Source organism: Panthera leo, chromosome D4 (genome assembly GCF_018350215.1).
Source record: "Panthera leo isolate Ple1 chromosome D4, P.leo_Ple1_pat1.1, whole genome shotgun sequence".
NCBI lineage: Eukaryota > Metazoa > Chordata > Mammalia > Carnivora > Felidae > Panthera > Panthera leo.
Window position 1 is genome coordinate 25936932 of NC_056691.1, and position 17098 is coordinate 25954029.

Consider the following 17098-nt stretch of genomic DNA (forward strand, 5'->3'; position numbering starts at 1 on the left):
GGTCATGACCTCACAGTTTGTGGTATTGAGCCCTGCATCAGGCTCTGCGCTGACAGTGTGGAGTCTTCTTGGGATTCTCTCTGTCTCCCTCTCTCTCTGCCCCTTCCCTGCTTGTACTCTCTTTCTCTCTCTCTCTCTCTCTCTCTCTCTCTCTCTCTAAGTAAATAATCTTTAAAAAAAAGTAAGAAAAAGAAGATATAAAATACCATACTCCCTCTACACCCTCCCCCCCCTCCATAGTGGAAAGGATAAAACTCAGCCCAGTAAAAGGATCAATGTATTGTGGTTCAAAAAGCTCTCCATGTGGTGGCCAGTGCACATGCCGAGCTGGAGGTGGGGGGAGGGGTGGGCAGGAGGAGATGGGATTTGTCACAGGGAATGATGTCTGAGGGTGCCCTGACATTCTGCTCAGTTGGGCTTGAAAGAGAGAGGGCAGCTTGAAAGAGCTCTGGCCCTGGTGGGGTCACTCTAGAGGCATTGGCCCAGGTTGGGGGCACTTGGCCGAAGCATATAGCTGAGAGGGGAGGGCTGGGGTTCCCACTAAGGCACGATGACCCATCGCTTCAAGAGAGCCAAACTCTCCCCTTATGTTCTTTCTCCATTGCTTCTCAGGTCAGGGGCTCTGGCCAGTGCCTGGCCCCAGCCCAGCTCTGGAGCCCCTAAAATGTACACCTCTGTGTGTGTGTTGAGGAGGGTACCATTCAGGTCCACATGGCCCTGGGAATTCTAGATGCCCTGGGAAATGAAGCCTGGGTGCTCTCAAGGCTTTAGGGGTGCACCTGTGGGTGAAGCATCCTTCCCCCCTCTTTAGCTAAGTCACGCAGCCCTTGAGCCCCAGCAGCTGATGGGAACAAAGGGCCCCTGGAGGAAAAAGCTGGGGCTCCAGCAACGCCTTCCATGTCCTCCACAGGGCCCACGGGCCTGACGCTGTGCTGATGGCCGAAGGCAACCCACCGACAGAGCTGACGCAGTCCCAGATGCTGCACATCGCCCAGCAGATCGCGGCGGGCATGGTCTACCTGGCGTCCCAACACTTTGTGCACCGAGATCTGGCCACCCGGAACTGCCTGGTCGGTGAGAACCTCCTGGTGAAAATCGGGGACTTCGGGATGTCCCGGGACGTGTACAGCACTGACTACTACAGGGTGAGTGGCTGTGCCCACCGGGAGCCCCCAGGGCCCTCTTTCCCTGGGAGGCCCTTGTATTCATTTGCTGGGGCTGCTGTAACACAATGCCAGAGACAAGGGGCTTAAACAACAGACGTTTATTTTCTCTAAAGCCTAAAAGTCCAAGATCAAGGTGAAGACAGGGTTGCTTTGACCCTTGGCTTACAGACAGTGCCTTTCTCGTATGGTCTTTTTGCTGCGTGCTCATCCCTGGTGTCTCTCTCTGTGTCTAAAGTTCCTCATCTTATAAGGACACCATCAGATTAGATGAAGGCCCTGCCCACAGCCTCATTTTCACTTAATTACCTCTTCGAAGACCCTGTCTCAAATACAGCTATATGCTGAGGCACTGGGGGTTCAAATTTGGAGGGAACACAACTCAGCCAATAAAACCCATCCTGTGGCTTCCATGGCTCTCCAGAGTGGTGTGTGATATCTCCAAGAGAAAAGCCCTCACCATGAATGTTTCCTCCAGGGGAGCCCCAGGGCTTGGGAGAATTCCTGGTTGGCATGAGGTTAAAGGGTTTTGAGGTTTGGGTTTGATTCCGTGAAATTACTCCTGGAGTCTCTGTTTGAGGTGTGGCTGAAGATGAACTTGTTCACATAAATAATAGCATGGTAGACCTTGGAAGTTACCACCCAGAGCCATCTTGGTGGAAAGTGGGGTAGCTGGTGGCCTTCTTGGTGAGATGGAAGAGGTTCTGTTCTGCCTCCTACTGAATAGTGCCACCCCTGGCTGGGGTTCCAGCACTTGAAGCACTGGGGGCTAGAGTTATAGACAACAACTCAAATCCCCTGATCACCTGGAATTGGTCCCCTTGGCAAGGTGGATTTGGATCTTGGTAGGAGAGGAAAAGGACATTTCTGGAAACCTTGAAGTCATGATAATTAAAGTGAAGGTTTGAAGTGGTGTTCTACCACGTCAAACCCTCAATTTGCTTCCCTTGTGGTTTTACCTGATTTTCAAGGGCAGAGAAAGAGAATAGGAAGGAAGAGGAATAAATGTGGTGTGTGTACAGAGCCTAAGAAGGTAAAACACAGAACTCAGCTAGCTTTCATAATAAGGTAGGACTGGTAGAGAGAATGCCTCTCCTTACCTTTGTTCATCCCTTCATGATTTACTTTTGAGGAGCCTTGTCTGTTTCCTATGCCCCTCTTTGCAGCCTTACTCACTTCTCATGCCTCTGCATTTTAGCTAAGCCAACATCACTACAAGTAGTCTAAGAAAATGAATCCATTGCTCTCCTGCATATTCCTCTGTAGATTGTTTTGTGGGGTTTCCTCCTTTGGTCACCTTGGGAAGCATTGCCCACAGCATTGCCACACATTCCTTTGTGGGGCAAAGGAAGAGTGGGAACCAAATTGAAAAGGAGTCTCTTGGGTGTATTTGTAGGAAACGTGAGCATGGTCTTAACTTCAGATGTTTAAAATGGAGCTTCAAAGCACCTGTTCTGAGTCTAGGGATGACTAGTCTGTTCTAGATATCTAAACTTTGGCAGGAGATATTACCTGCCAGTGGATGCATCTCCACTGCTAGCTCTGCTCCTTTGGTGAGAGGAGGGGTAGGGGACATCTCTTGGTCTCAAGAGATGAAGAACCACATGAGTGCTTCCCTAAAGAAAAGCTTTAATGATCTGATTGAACATCGAAGGGAAAAGCATGTGGCCAAAGCAACAGCTTTCTCTTTAGCAGTAAGTCAATAAAGGTCTTAGAATGCTTGGCACAAAATAAGTACTCAATAAATGTTTTTCAACTTTATCCTGATCCAAATGGATAAAATCATGCTTCATTCCCAAAGCCAGGACGGGGCCAGGTGGAGTCCATTGTCCCCTTCTACAACCTCTAGAAAAAAGAAATCAGAGGAAGAATATAGAAACGCTCAGTAGTAAGAATATAAAGCCCCCAATTTAAAAAATTGGCAAACTTTTTAAGAGAGGCATCTCCAAAGGAGATACACAAATGGCCGATAAGCACATGAAAAGATGCTCAACATCATTAGTCATTGGGGAAATGTAAATCAGAGCCCCAGTGAGATACCATTTCACACTCCCCAGGATGGCTGTAATAAAGGCAGACAATAACAAGTGTTAACAGGAATGTGGAGAAATCAGAGACCTCGTGCTGCTGGTAGGGATGCAAAGTGGTGCAGCTGCCTGGGCAAATGGTTTGGCAGCTTCTCAAAACGTTCGACACAGACTCATGGTGTAACTCAGCAATTCCACCCCTAGGTATGTCCCTAAGAGAGCTGAAGTCATACGTTCACATAAAAACGTGTACATAAATGTTCATAACAGCATTGTCCATAACAGGTAAAAAGTGGGAACAACCTAAGTGCCCATCAACTGATAAATGGCTAAGCGAGATGTGGTGATCCATACAATGGGATATTATTGACCAAGAAGAAGGAATGAAGTACTGATTCATGCTATAACACAGATGAACCTTAATGCAACCATTATGGTAAATTAGGAAGCCAGACTCAAAAGGTCACATATGTGACTCCATTATATGAAATGTCCAAAAGAGGCCCATCCAAAGAGACAGAAAGTAGATCGGTGGTTGCCAATGGCTGGGAGAATAGAGAATGAGGAGTGACTTCTTCTGGATGTGGAGTTTCTTTTTGCAGTGACGAAAATGTTCTAGAAGTGCATAGTGGTGGTGGTTATCTAGTATATTTATAAACATACTGAATTGTGTACTTTAGAAAGGTAAAGATTATGGTACATAAATTATATCTCATCTCTTCAAAAAAACCACCCAAAAAGGAAAATACTAGTAAAATAGTGACCATTATTATGAACGTAAGAAGTTAGTCTGGATTATGTACGCATTATAAAAGTATTGTTGTTTGTCATCTATCTTATTTTGTTAACATTTGTTTAAAAGAAAATTCACCACTTAGGAGACATTTTCCCGAAGTACTTTTTTCTGAATTCATTAGAAGAGATTACGATTCCCAGTCTCGTTATTTGTTGAATGTTCTTGGAACTATCCTAGTCATTAGCAAATGTGCTTCAGATGTCACATTTCTTTAACCCCACCCCCCACCCTGTTCCCATCATGATCAGTACTCAGTGGTGGCTGCAGGATCTGTATGTCCATTTGCCTGTTCATCCTTCAGATGAGGAAGAAGAACCAGCCTTACATTGGCCTTTGCTATAGGTGGGGGTGGGCAGAAGGGGGTAAGAAAGTGGATGATGGATGTAAGACCTGACAATTTTGATAGTAAGAAAACAAATTCTTGTTTACCTTTTGGTTCCATGAAAGTATTTATCATCCTAGAACTCATTTGTAGAATGTTTTTGCTTATTAAAATATCAAAAGCAAATCAGTGGGTTCCATTCTGTTGAGTCTGCCAAATGGACAAGAAGAAGCCGTTGCTGTTTCTGCAGGTGAACTCCAGCGCCATCTTGCAATGGCTGTTTCCCAGAGCGCTCTTGCTTTCCACCAGTCGGATCCTCTCTAGGCCCTGCCATTTATCCCCTTCCCAACATGGTGTGTTTTCATCCTCCTTGTCATTGTAGCTGGGGAATGTGCTTTCTTTAGAGTTTGGGTTTCTCCTGGGCCAGCACTTGAAGTGTGTTTCCCTTCATTATTTACTTCCTATCCTCTCCAAGAGCCTGCATCAGACCCCAAGGGGAGGAACTGCCGTAGCTGGTGGGGGCCGTCATCACCTATGTTAAGAATCTCTTCCGCCACAACAGCAGGGAAGGATTTTTGTGTCTGCCACAGCTATCTTCTCTGGAAGAATGGTGATTAGTCCTGGAGTCAACTAGGTTGAGGAGCAACATGTCCCTTATCTTTAAGCAAGAGCCAATCCCCCTGGCAACCTGAGCCTTCTGCTCGTGGTGGCTTATGAGCAACCTGGTGGGGTGGCCACAGCTCCGTGCAATCCGTGGCAGGAGAGGCATGTGGCAGCTGTTCCTCCATCATGGGGGAGCTGGCTGCCCCAGGAAACGGCTGCCTCAAGGCTTCCACCCTGTTGCAGCTGAGCTAATTATATCCTCCCGAGGAAGGGAGAAATCGGAACAGTACATTTGCATTGAAACCAGCCTGATATGGCGAGTTCAAAATTACTCTAGCATTTATGTCCTCTGAATTGTTTTCATTAACAGCTCTGCAGTACCAGTCTTTTATTTGGTTTTTATTCCTTCCCTTCACTGGCAAAACCTAGCATTTAGGAAACATCTGAACCAGATTTCTGCCACATTCTGCCTTTTGGAAACTGAGGAGCTCACTCTTCTTGGTCATTGCTGAGCCACAGTGGTTCCACTGAAATTTTCCTGAAGTGCACCTTGGTGATTTTCACTCTTTGGGTCCAATGTGTGCTTAAAATGAATGTGATCTATTGGTGAGGAGAGAGCCCTGAAGATCTGAAATCCTAACTTTGAAATCCTGTTCCCCTTTGGGGTTTAGTTTTATGTTGAGGAGGTAAGAGAGACCATCCTTTAATTCACCTTCCACTTAAGGAGAAAAAAGAAGGAAGCAGAATAGGCAAGTTAATTTATGGTGGACGTTTAAAAAGGCAAGTGAGTATATATGGGCTAAGCAAGGCCATGGTCAGAATCCTAAAGTATTAAAGTGATACCAGCAACAACGTCTAAGAAATCATCTTTAGGTGCTCAATACCAATTTATTAACTGCAGAAAGAAAAGAAGATGGATTGTACCAAAATCAGAAAATGTAACAAGTAGCTAGAAGAACTGATTTGAATGTCAGTATCAACTGGAAAATAAAGTCCTGAATCACAGAGGCTAGGGGAAGGTTTACATAACTTAAGAACCAGAGAAACACATAAGAAATAATCAAGCGTTAACTTTCATACCTTGGTATTGAGAAGAATGTGTTTAGTTTTTAAGGAATTTTGTTGTGCAATATGAGTGTTTCTAGAAAGATCAATTGATAGATTGATTGATAGGTTGATTGATCAATCTTGATTCATTCCACAAATGTGCTTAGTGGTTTATTGTGTAAAATACCAATGTCATTCCCTTTATGGAGAACAGCACTGAATCTCCCTGGTGAATGCGGGCTAATTCTTTTTATCTTTTTAATGTTTATTTATTTCAAGAGAGAGAGAGAACATGTGAGCAGGGGAGGGGCAGAAAGGAGAGGAGAGAGAGAATTCCAAGCAGGGTGGGTGCTGTCAGGGCAGAGCTCCATGCAGGGCTTGATCTTAGGAACCATGAGATCATGACCTGAGATGAAATCAAGAGTCAGACGCTTAATCAACTGAGCCACCTGGGCGCCCCATCTGCTAATTCTTTTATTTTATTTTATTTTATTTTATTTTATTTTATTTATTTATTTATTTTTTATTTTTGAGAGAGACAAAGACAGAGTGCAAGCTGGGGAGTGGCAGAAGGAGAGAGAGGGAGACGCAGAATCCGAAACAGGCTCCAAGCTCCAAACTGTCAGCACAGAGCCCAACGCGGGGCTTGAACTCACCAACCGTGAGCTCATGACCTGAGCCAAAGTCAGACGCTTAACCGACTGAGCTACCCAGGCACTCCCCCACCTGCTAATTCTTAAGACACAATTCCTGTTTCCCCTCCTCCCTGATTTCCTCCAAGCAGAATAATCACTCACAAATCCATAGTACCTCCACACTTCATATAAATAAGCATTACAGCATAGTGATGTGACAAGTTTATACATTATGCTACATACACCCAAAACATGTGTCAACTATACTCAAGTTTTTAAAAAATGTATCTCATTAATAAATGCATTCTCACCAATATATAAATAAATATCACAGCATAAGCACATTGCATCATGGAAATTTGTGCATATATGTGTCTTCTCACTAACATGGGAGCAGGAAGAGGACAAGTCTTACACATCTTTGTAACCATAGAGACCGCCACTGGGTAGGGCACATACTAGGTGGCCAATGCATGATTGTTGAACAGGACATGAATCAGGAAATGCCTTTATGAGTGTGACTTTTTAGCCCTGTAGAATAAAGAAGATACTCAGATTTGCAGATGGGCCTGGCCCTGAGGCTGGGAGCCCTGGCTTCAGGAAGTAAAAGTAGGGAGAGAGGCATGTCCTTATCTTTTCAGTAGAGATCCCAGAGCTAAAACTTATTTGCACTTACACTATAGTGAAAGAAAGAAAGAAAGAAAGAAAGAAAGAAAGAAAGAAAGAAAAAAGAAAAGGAAAGAAAAACGAAAAGAAAAGAAAAGAAAAATCTCCTGTGGTATACTCCTCCTAGAATGTTTGAAACCAGGCACATTGTTCATTTTAAGAGGCAACACAGTCCCTTCCCGATAGAGGAATGTCATTAACTCTTTTTTGCATACATCATTTCCTTAATTTCCCCCTTAATACATGATACACAATCACTCAACTTCCACAGGACCACTTGTAGACCTTGCCATTTAACGTCTTTTGATTAAAGTGGCCCCAGAAACTTAAGAGCTTGTTTACTTTATGAAATCATCTTCAATGTATGCTTTGCACCACACTCAGAGAGAGCACAGTTCAGAGGAACCTGTCTGCCGGGGAGAAATCAGAACATTGAGTTCAGACTAATTCTATATTAAACTAGATTTGCATAAATTATCTCAAGATTCTAAATTGGCTTAATTTGTATTCAAGCCTTCCTAAGAGCCTGTTACATATGCTTTGGTGTTGCAAGAGGGTGGGTGTCATTTCATTCATTCATTCATTCATTCATTCATTCATTTGTTCGACACACATGTATGAAGCAGCTACTATGTGCTAGATACTTTACTAGATACTAAAGGCATCCAGATAAAAAAGACACATGGGTTGTGACTCGGAGGAGATCTCAGACCCGTGATATTGTGATAAATGCTGTAAAAGAGACATGTACACTAAAGAGGAAGCCACCAGCCTACTTTGGGAATCAGAGTAGGGCTCACCGAGGTGTGACGGTTGAGCTAGCATATAAAATATGAACCCCAAATTGTTCTTCTGGCAAGAGGACCCACGCCAGGTGGGGAGGGAGACATTGTTGGCATGGGAGGGAGCAATGGAAGGAGATGGCAGTGTAAACACCATGGTGTGTGGCCAGGGAATGGGGGCTCTTTTGCATGCAATCTTTGCAGGCAGGCTAACAAAGTAGGCTATTGAGACTATTATCAGATTTCGCGGGTACCTGTTTGCCATGCCAAAGACTTTGGACTTGGTCCTTTTGGCAGCAGGGAGCCACTGAGAGTTTTTATGCCAGAAAGAAACATGTCAGATTGCATTTTGTCAGCTTATGAAAATAGATCTGCCCAACAGATCCCCAAATCCCCACTCCTAGAGTAGAGCAGCATCTCTCAAACTGGGCCCGTGAGCTGTCGGTGGTGTTCGCAAGGAAAAGAGATCCGTAATCACTAAGATAAGTAATCATTTTCCGTGCTGCAGGTCTCCTCAGAGCCTTTAATAATATGTCACTATGCCATGTGACCTTTGAAGAAGGGGTATGGAAAGTGGCCAAGGCCAGCATAGAAGAACTGGCCTGCAAATTTTTTGCCCGGGTCCCTGGTCCCATTCATTTCCCAGTGAAGACTGATGAAGACTGTTAGCAGGACGTGGAATAAATCTCCCTTGCGTTTTTTTTTTTTAGTCTCCTGAGTCCTTTATCCCTGGGGTCACTAGCCTGTCCACTTTTGCATGGAAGTGCTACCTGCAGAAATTAAATACGCTGTCAGGTGCTGTGGGAATGAAGGGAGGCCATAGCTCATTGGCCCGGAAGCGCCAGCTGGATTCTTATTCCTCAAAGTGCTAAGAGGCATCTTCAGCAGGTACTTTCTCCCCCTTTTTTGAAGCAGTCAGTCTTCAGCTGTTAACGCCTGTGACATTCCACGTTTTTTCATTACTCACACCAGAACCCCTTAAAAAGCTGGTGACGAAGAGTTAGTTGGGGTATAAAGGAAAGAAAATTGGACTGAGGTCCTCAAGGCAGGGAGTCAAATCTGATTTCTCTTTTCTAATCTTATGTTTCTATCAGTGAAGAATGAATTTAGCGGAAGGTAGCAATATGCTGCTAGCAGTGGCCGAAGCAGATAGGGAGTTGTCTTCGTTAGCATGACAAGAAGTTCATATGTGGGCAGCTTCTGATTGATTCACAGGCCACCCAGTGCCAGGGCTGGGGGTTGGCACTTGCTGTTTCCTTGGTCTTTTCCTCATGGCTGCAAGGTGGTGGCAGCTACTCCAAGCACATCAAAACTTCAATTAGGGGAGAATGGGGGTGGAGCGGCTTCAGGGAGCAGATAATTTCTTCTTGTGTACATTCTTCTCATCAGAAAGTAAGTCTTTCCCAGAACATCCCCTCGACAGATGCCTCCTCATGGTGACCTCATTGGTCACAGGTGGGGCAAGACTAAGGGCTGAACAAAAAATGGGGCACCTGGGTAGCTCAGTCAGTTAAGCGTCCAATTCTTGGTTTTGGCTCAGGTCAATGATCTCACAGTTCATGAGTTCGAGCCCCACATCTGGCTCTGTGCTGATAGTGCTGGGCCTGCTTGGTGTTCTCTCTCCATCTCTCTCTGCCCCTCCTGCTCTCTCTCCCTCTCTCTCCCTCTCAAAATAAATAAACTTTTAAAAAAGACTAAGTGCTGAACAGGCTTGCAGAAATCAATGGCTTGTTACTGAAAACCTATACAAAACTGGGAGTCTACTCTAGGGAAGAAGGAACCAAAAGATGTGTGACATTTCAGTAAAAGACCTAAACAAAACTGGGATTCTGCTATAGAATGAAAGGAAGCGAAAGTGAATGACTTTGGGAAGAGTAAAGAAAATCATGTCATACTCACCCTATGCACCCTTGTGGCCTCTGTGTATTTATTTGCAATGAGTTCCTGCCTTTAAAAGTTGTTGAGAACAATAAATGGAAGTGGCACATAATCGTTAAAAAATTAAACTACTGGAATTTCTCAGTGGGAGATCTTTTTTCCTCTGTGTACAATGTTTCTTTTTTTTCTGGCTGCTTTTAAAATAATTTCTTTATTCCTGGTCTTGAGAAATCTGATTAGAACGTGCCTTCTTATAGTTTCATTCATGTTTCTTATGCTTGGATGCTTTGGATTACTTGGACTTGCGGCCTTACAATTGCCATCAATTTGGAAAGTTTTTGACCATTACTTGTTCAAATATTTCTTCTCTTTCTCTTATTCACCACCTAGGGACTCCAATTTGACTCATATTAAGCCATTTAAAACTCTCTCATGATTCACTGAAATCTTTTGTGTTTTTGGATTCTCTTTTCTTTGTGTGTTTCATCTTCAATATTTTCTATTACTGTATCTTCAAGTTCCATAATCTTTTCTTCTTCGACGTCTATTTTTCCATTCTTCCCAAACAGTGTATTTTTAATATCATGCATTATAGTTTTCATTTCTAGAAGCTCAGTATGGCTTTTCTTATATTGTCCATGCCTCTAGTTAATTTTTTAAACATATGTAGTACATTTATAATAATGTTTCAGTATGCTTTTTCTAGTGTTAACATGTGTGCCAGTCTTGGATCAATTTCCACTGGTTGATTTCTCTCCTAACGATGGGTCATATTTTTCTACTCCCTTTGTATGCCTGGTAATCTCAGATTGGATGCCAGACATTGTGAATTTTATCTTGTTTGGTACTGGGTATTTTTTCATTCCTATAAATACTTTTGTGCTTTGTTCTGGAATGTGGTTATATTGCCTTGAAACAGTTTGATTTCTTTGTGTGTTGCTATTAAGATTAGGCAGGACTGACCAGTGCTTACTTTAGAGCTAATAATTCCTTGTTACTGAGACAAGATCTACTGGCACTCTACCCAAGTCCCCATGAATCATGAGGTTTTCACCCTCTTCATGGGAATCAGCACTGTTTCTGACCTTCTGTGAGCACTGGGCTTCCACTGATCCCCTGGGCTAAGAATTCTTTCCCAGCCATTGATAGTGTATGCACGTGCATGCACTGTTGAGTGCTCAGCTGAATACTCAAGTGGCACCTTCTGCAGATCTTCAGCGTTCTTTCTGTGTACAGCTCTCCCTTTTCCAGAATTCTGTCCTTTCCACTCTAGCTGCCTTGATCTCCCCAGACTCTCAGCTCCCAACTCTTGAACTTAGGGAGCTGGCCGATCTCCATCTGGTTTTCCCCACCTCTGTCTCTTTCAACAAATTAGGCTTAACAATCATAAGATTCATCGTATCTGTTTCTCATCTCTCACAGATCATTGTCCTCCACTGTCTGTTATCTAGTGTCTTGAAAATAATTGTTTCATCTGAATTTAAGCCATTTTTTACTTATTTCGCATGAGAAGGTAAATCTGTTCTCTGTTACTCCATCTTGCCTAGCAGTTGAAGACAGTTGCCATCTCTCTTGATGATGAATATGTCATTCCAAAAATCTATTAGTGAACCACTTATAAGCTGCAGCAAAGAAAACAAGTTCTCCCACCTCTTTAGAACAGCTACTTCCTGTAAAGGCTTTTTGTTTTCCTTTCTAATTAAATAACTTGCATTTACATAATACTTCTTCTACAGTTAAAGTTTTCCTGCCTACACAAGATTATTACTTAAGTAAGAGAGTAGATTTTCTCCATCTCCAGTGAGTATTGAGCAAGAGGAAATTATCTTAGCTTTCCTGTTACCTCTGAGAGATTCCCTAGGATCAAATTGTGAATTGGTTCAAGGAGGCTTTGGGAAAAAATATGTGGGTTGAAATATTAATAATGTCCACACTGTTTACATTTTCCCACGGTCTTTGTCCTATGGTCAGGGACAGAACACCTTGGATGGAGAAATGAATTAGTCCAAGCTGGTACTGTATACATTGCTCTTAGCAATGCCTTTCCAATTTGTAGATACTGAGTGAGACATGTTCTGCTCCCTAAAGAAGATGACAAGCCTCCTGAGGAGAAAACACATAAATGAATCACTCTGATGCTACATAGTGTGATACATGTTATGAGTAGAGATAAATTGTTTTTTATTGGAATGTGGGAATGAAATCTAGAAAGTTCTCTGGAGGAAGCAAGATTTGACCTGGATCTTAAGGAAAGAATAGCAGGTGGGGTAGGGTGGGAATTTAAAGACTATTGCATGTGACCACAGTTACAACCAAGACTAGGTGATCCAATTACACGTGATTCTTGGGCAGGATGCTTATCTTCTAATTTTGACCTCCGTAATGTTTCACACGGTATGAGGCACTCACTAGGGTCTTACTGTTTATAACTGCCTAAAAGGAGGTTCCAAGAAAGATGGTATGGTATTCTTCTTGGAAGTGTGGAAGTAACACTGCTATCCATCATGATGGGTCTTTAGGATAGAAATCACTCCTAAATCCAAGTATGACTTGACTTCCTCTCTCAACACTCTGTAAAGCTTTCTTAGAATTCTGTCCTCCAGGGGCACCTGGATGGCTCAGTCAGTTGAGTGTCCAATTCTTGATTTCAGCTTAGGTCATGATCTCACAATCGTAGGATGGAGCCTTGAGTCGGGCTCTGTGCTGACAGTGTGGAGCCTGCTTGAGATTCTCTCTCTCTCTCTTCCCGTCTCTCTGTGCCCCTCCCCCATTAATGCTGTTTCTCTCTCTCTCTCACTAAACAAACAAAGAAACATTACAAACAAATTCTGCCTTCCAGTAATTAGTTCCCATATCTGCTTGGTCTATTTGTCCAGATATGAAAAACTATAAACCCTCAGAGATTGTTGCAGCCACCTAACCTATTCTTGGACACACATGAAGTCCTTAAAAATAATAGCATGGATCCCTCTGCAGAGTTGTGGCAGCGTCTCTCTCTTGCTGATCATTTTATTGGTCATAAGAACTTAGTACAGACATAGGAGCTGAGAAATTCTACTTTGCAGACAAATCACATCCTAATTTGTGCTCCACTAAGAGAATTTTTAAACACACCGTTATTTGTGATGTCTGACTGTAAGACAAATTCTTTTCATGCTAATGGAGGCCTAGCAGTATTATCTTACCTGGTACTAAAGAGCTCCCCACTTCTGGGCTCCTGAGCTTGACCGCACACCTCAATATCTCACAGTGCTTTTGTCAAAATCTTGATTATTGAACCTCACCTTAGACAAACTAATTCAGCATCTTGGAGGAAGGGGATGAAAACTGGTTTGCTCTTTTTTTTTTTTTAAGTTTTAGCAAGCTTTTTGGGTAAGTCTGATGTGTAGCTAAGTTTAAGAATTGGCACTGGTCCTAATCAGCAGCATTTTCAGAAAGTAGCTGAGGGCATAACATGGGCTCATCTATGCAAAGATTCAAGTGGTAACATTATAACAGATCTTAATTATCAAGCTTTAAAAATAGGCTAGGTGCTATTAAAAATTTTCTCAAACTTGACCCATTATTTTCCTGATGGAGATGGTATTACAATAATTAATGGATTTTTAGGACTTGCAGTGGGAAAGATTCTAAATGTTAATTACTACCATACAATCATACCCTACTATTCTTACCCTCAGAGTCTAGATTCTTTGAACCATGGAATCTCCAAATTGGTAAATGAAATATTATTTGAGGATTCCTCTCCCCCCACCCAACCCTCGCCATCATCCTAGGAGGTGAGCTTGGCTCATTCTCTAGGTATGTTTTGTCGAAGACAACACGAGGAAAGAAAAAAAAAGACAGAATAAACAGGAGGTTCGAAGTGATGTGACATGCTCCTGGACAAGCCAACATCAGAGCAGCAATGCCTTCCTCCTGCAAGGAGCAAGGTCTCCCAGGCTGGTCTGCAGTCTAGGCAGACCCCTGCTGGCCTTCGCTGTCACTGCATGGTTGTATATCTGTGTGGGTGACTGGTGGGGGCCCTGCAGCAAGAAAAGGCTTGTAAGGAGTCAAACAGCTTGTTAAGGTATCCTTGTGGGTGTCTGTATTGAAGTGTCACAGTATGAAGGCTTTTTATTAGCAGCTATTTTAGAATCCTAACACTGAAATGGAACAGTTTCTTCCCTACATGGCATTTCCAGGCTGGCTTCCTCCCTCACAGCCCTATGACAGCATCAGCCATCTCCTAAGGGGGTGGAGAACATGACGCTGGGCTCCTTTGACGGCGGAGCCTGGCTATGTGGCCCACGCCCTCAGCTCTGGAGATAATTTGGTTCATTCACATGTTGCTGATGACGGGGAAGCAGCAGCGGAGGCTGAGGAGGACTCGGGGCTCATGCCTCGCCTGTGCATATGGCACAGAAAGCTTCCTGGGTTTTGCAAGGGTGTAGAGGGATTGGTGTACAATCTTAAGGGTAGAGAGGGAACATTTACCCAACAGTGAAATCGCAGAGTGAGTTAAGTCCAGTATTTGCATGTTTTCTTTTGGCAACCAGAGACCTGAATTGTTCCCACGTCTTTAAGGGCAGAGGTGAATTTCTTCTGGAAAACTTTTTAGGCTTCACTGTAGGAAAGGATTGTGACCTTAAAAGACTCTTGTTAACGTCTTAGAGGGTTGATGTTGGGTCTTGTAAGGAAGACTAACGTTTATTGGCCTCCTTTTATCTCTCAGCTTGACATGTAACCTTCTCACCCCTCTTTAACAATACAAATGAGGAGAGTAATATTTGGAGAGGTGAAGTCACTTTCCTGAGATGCCACAGCTTATCCAGGTGCAAAGCTGGCATCTGAAGCCCTGTTCTCAAAGGAAAATACCATACTCTTCTCACTCTGAACCTCCCTGATGCCCTCAGGCTCCTCTGTCTTCTCCCTACAATTGGTGAAGTGTCATCTGGTAGATTCTCAGAGCTCTGCTGAGAGTGGCCATTACGGATTCATCTGGGACAGTGGCTCACTGTGTAGGACAAAGTCTGAAAGCTTTATTGGCTGGAGGAGGAAAAGGGATACTTTAAATTTCTGAACCATAACCTTGTAGATTGGGAAGGGGCTTCAGAAAAAAAACCAATCTGACCTTCTTAAGGATCTTAAGGAGGGATTCTGGAATCTTTCCCGATTCCAAATCTGGCTAATATGCAAAGGAACATGGAACCAACAGACAGCAGGCCTTGATCCATTCTCACCTGCAATATGTCTGCAGTGTGTGACTTTGAACAACTCATTATACTTCTCTGAACCTTACTTCCCATCTTAGTAAAATGGTATAGAAGGCTGTCTGCTACTTAGTGCTGTCATGAAGCCACTGTGGAAAGTAGGAAATATACGAAGCTGAATCTGTGGCATATGCTGGGCTCTACCTTCCATGTGTGGGGGAATGCTGTCTTAGATAAACATCCTTGAATCTGGGACGAGTTCCTAGAAATGTGAGTGCTGTCTCAGATCTTTATGGAAGAGTCCCAGGGCGCTGCCTTTGGACACATACATTGACCACCACTTTCCCTCCCTTTATGTCTCCTGAATTTATGACCTACCTTCTATGAGTATTTTTACAGCCACTCTTCATACACTGTTGGCCAACCCTCCCAAGCTAGAGTGATGTTTATGAGGTCTTTGAGAATGTCCAAGGATTTCCCTTGATCCCTACTTCCTGCTGATCTGAACTCTGTACTCCTACTACTATGCCCTTAAAGGCAATGTTAGCTGCTACCACAGAAAGCAGATTTTCATTTCTATGTTTCCTTTGTCTCCTTGTGGTTGGTCCAGAACTATCACTTGTTTACCTCTTGTCAGCCATTATGAATCATAACTACTTGCCTGGGCATGAAACACATGTCATAAATGGGAGCCGTCATGGCATAAACCACACACATTGTGGCATAAGTCAATTTGGACGCCACAGGACCGGGCTCTGCCTTCCAGCAGTCTGATGAAGCCCAGAGACGCCCTCTCCAAATAAGGCTTTAAATTCATAACACAAAATGTGAAGAGTTACAAAGGAACACAGTTACACTGCAGTACAGTTATAACATGTAAATAGTGTGATATTATAATGCATGTGTTTTTGTTAAAACTAAGTAAATGATGCGATCTGGTGGCAGGTCTCATAATCACTATAATTTGAACGTAAATGATGAACATAAATGATGTTTTGAGATACCTACAACAACAAGGTGATATAAAAATATCCAATTTCTACCGGTGGCAACTTCACATACGCTGCTGATACTACTGTGGTTTGTTGTCCATGTTTGTAACTGAAGGAAATGTTACCTTTTTGAGAGGGATTTTGTGAGTAAATACTAGAAGCAATTCAAGTTTATAGAACCCTGTGAATTCTACCCACGAATCCCTTAAGGGTGGATGCATTATAGGTCAAGTTCTACCTTAGACCATTGCATAACCATGAGCGGATGCTCATTCATCGGTCATGATAAAGTCCTGCTGGCTAGGATCATTCTAGAGCATGTGAAGCATGGAAGTAGGGGTTGGGAGGTAGTGTAAAGAACTTGTATCTAGAGCCAGACCACCTCAGTTCAAATTACAGTTCCAGAACCCACTTACTAACTATGTGACCTTGTATAAGTCACTTCAGATCACAATCCTCAATTTCTTCTACTGTTAAATAGCAATCATGATAACGCCTTCTCAGATTGCTTGTGTAAGGATTAAATCACTTTAAACAATGCCTACCTCACAGCGGGCATTTTACATGTCAGCTATCATCATTATAGTTATACATGAGCATTTAAAGAGAATATCTCAGAAATAAATGGCATGACAGTGAATCAGCCTTGGGCAGGGCAGTGTTAAGCTGGGCATGCACACACTGGTGTTTGAGGAGCTATGGGTTCAGCCCACGTGTCTCTACCTCTCAAGGAGACTGCCGGAGACTTTGCCAAGAGTCTTGTTGAGATCAGTGTACTTCATGCCCGTGGCAATCCCTCGTCTTCAGCCCAACAGACGCTGGATGATCTTTTGCTATGACTTCATCTTAATGGACCTGTCCTTGCTCCCAGTTATCACCTCTCCCTTTTCCAAGTGCTTTCCAACCACCTTTAACTAGTTGCCGTTAAAATTCAGCCTGGGACAAAGGTCATGTTTAGTTATCAGAGGTTTCTGGAATCCTACTTCTTCACCCTT

General features: G+C 43.2%; 1 protein-coding gene and 1 long non-coding RNA gene across 2 annotated transcripts in view; one reads left to right on the forward strand and one right to left on the reverse strand.

The window, feature by feature from the left end:
• Positions 1–17098, forward strand: part of NTRK2 (neurotrophic receptor tyrosine kinase 2) — a 331708-nt gene that overhangs the window by 267642 nt on the left and 46968 nt on the right. The window contains exon 15 of the mRNA XM_042912832.1: positions 911–1145. Within this exon, the coding sequence (XP_042768766.1) occupies positions 911–1145 (235 nt within the window). The remainder of the gene's footprint in view (positions 1–910; positions 1146–17098) is intronic.
• Positions 14425–15678, reverse strand: LOC122204957. The gene is made up of 2 exons (XR_006195852.1): positions 15490–15678; positions 14425–14947 (listed from the first exon to the last, which is right to left on the reverse strand). It is a non-coding gene; the product is annotated as an uncharacterized LOC122204957 (long non-coding RNA).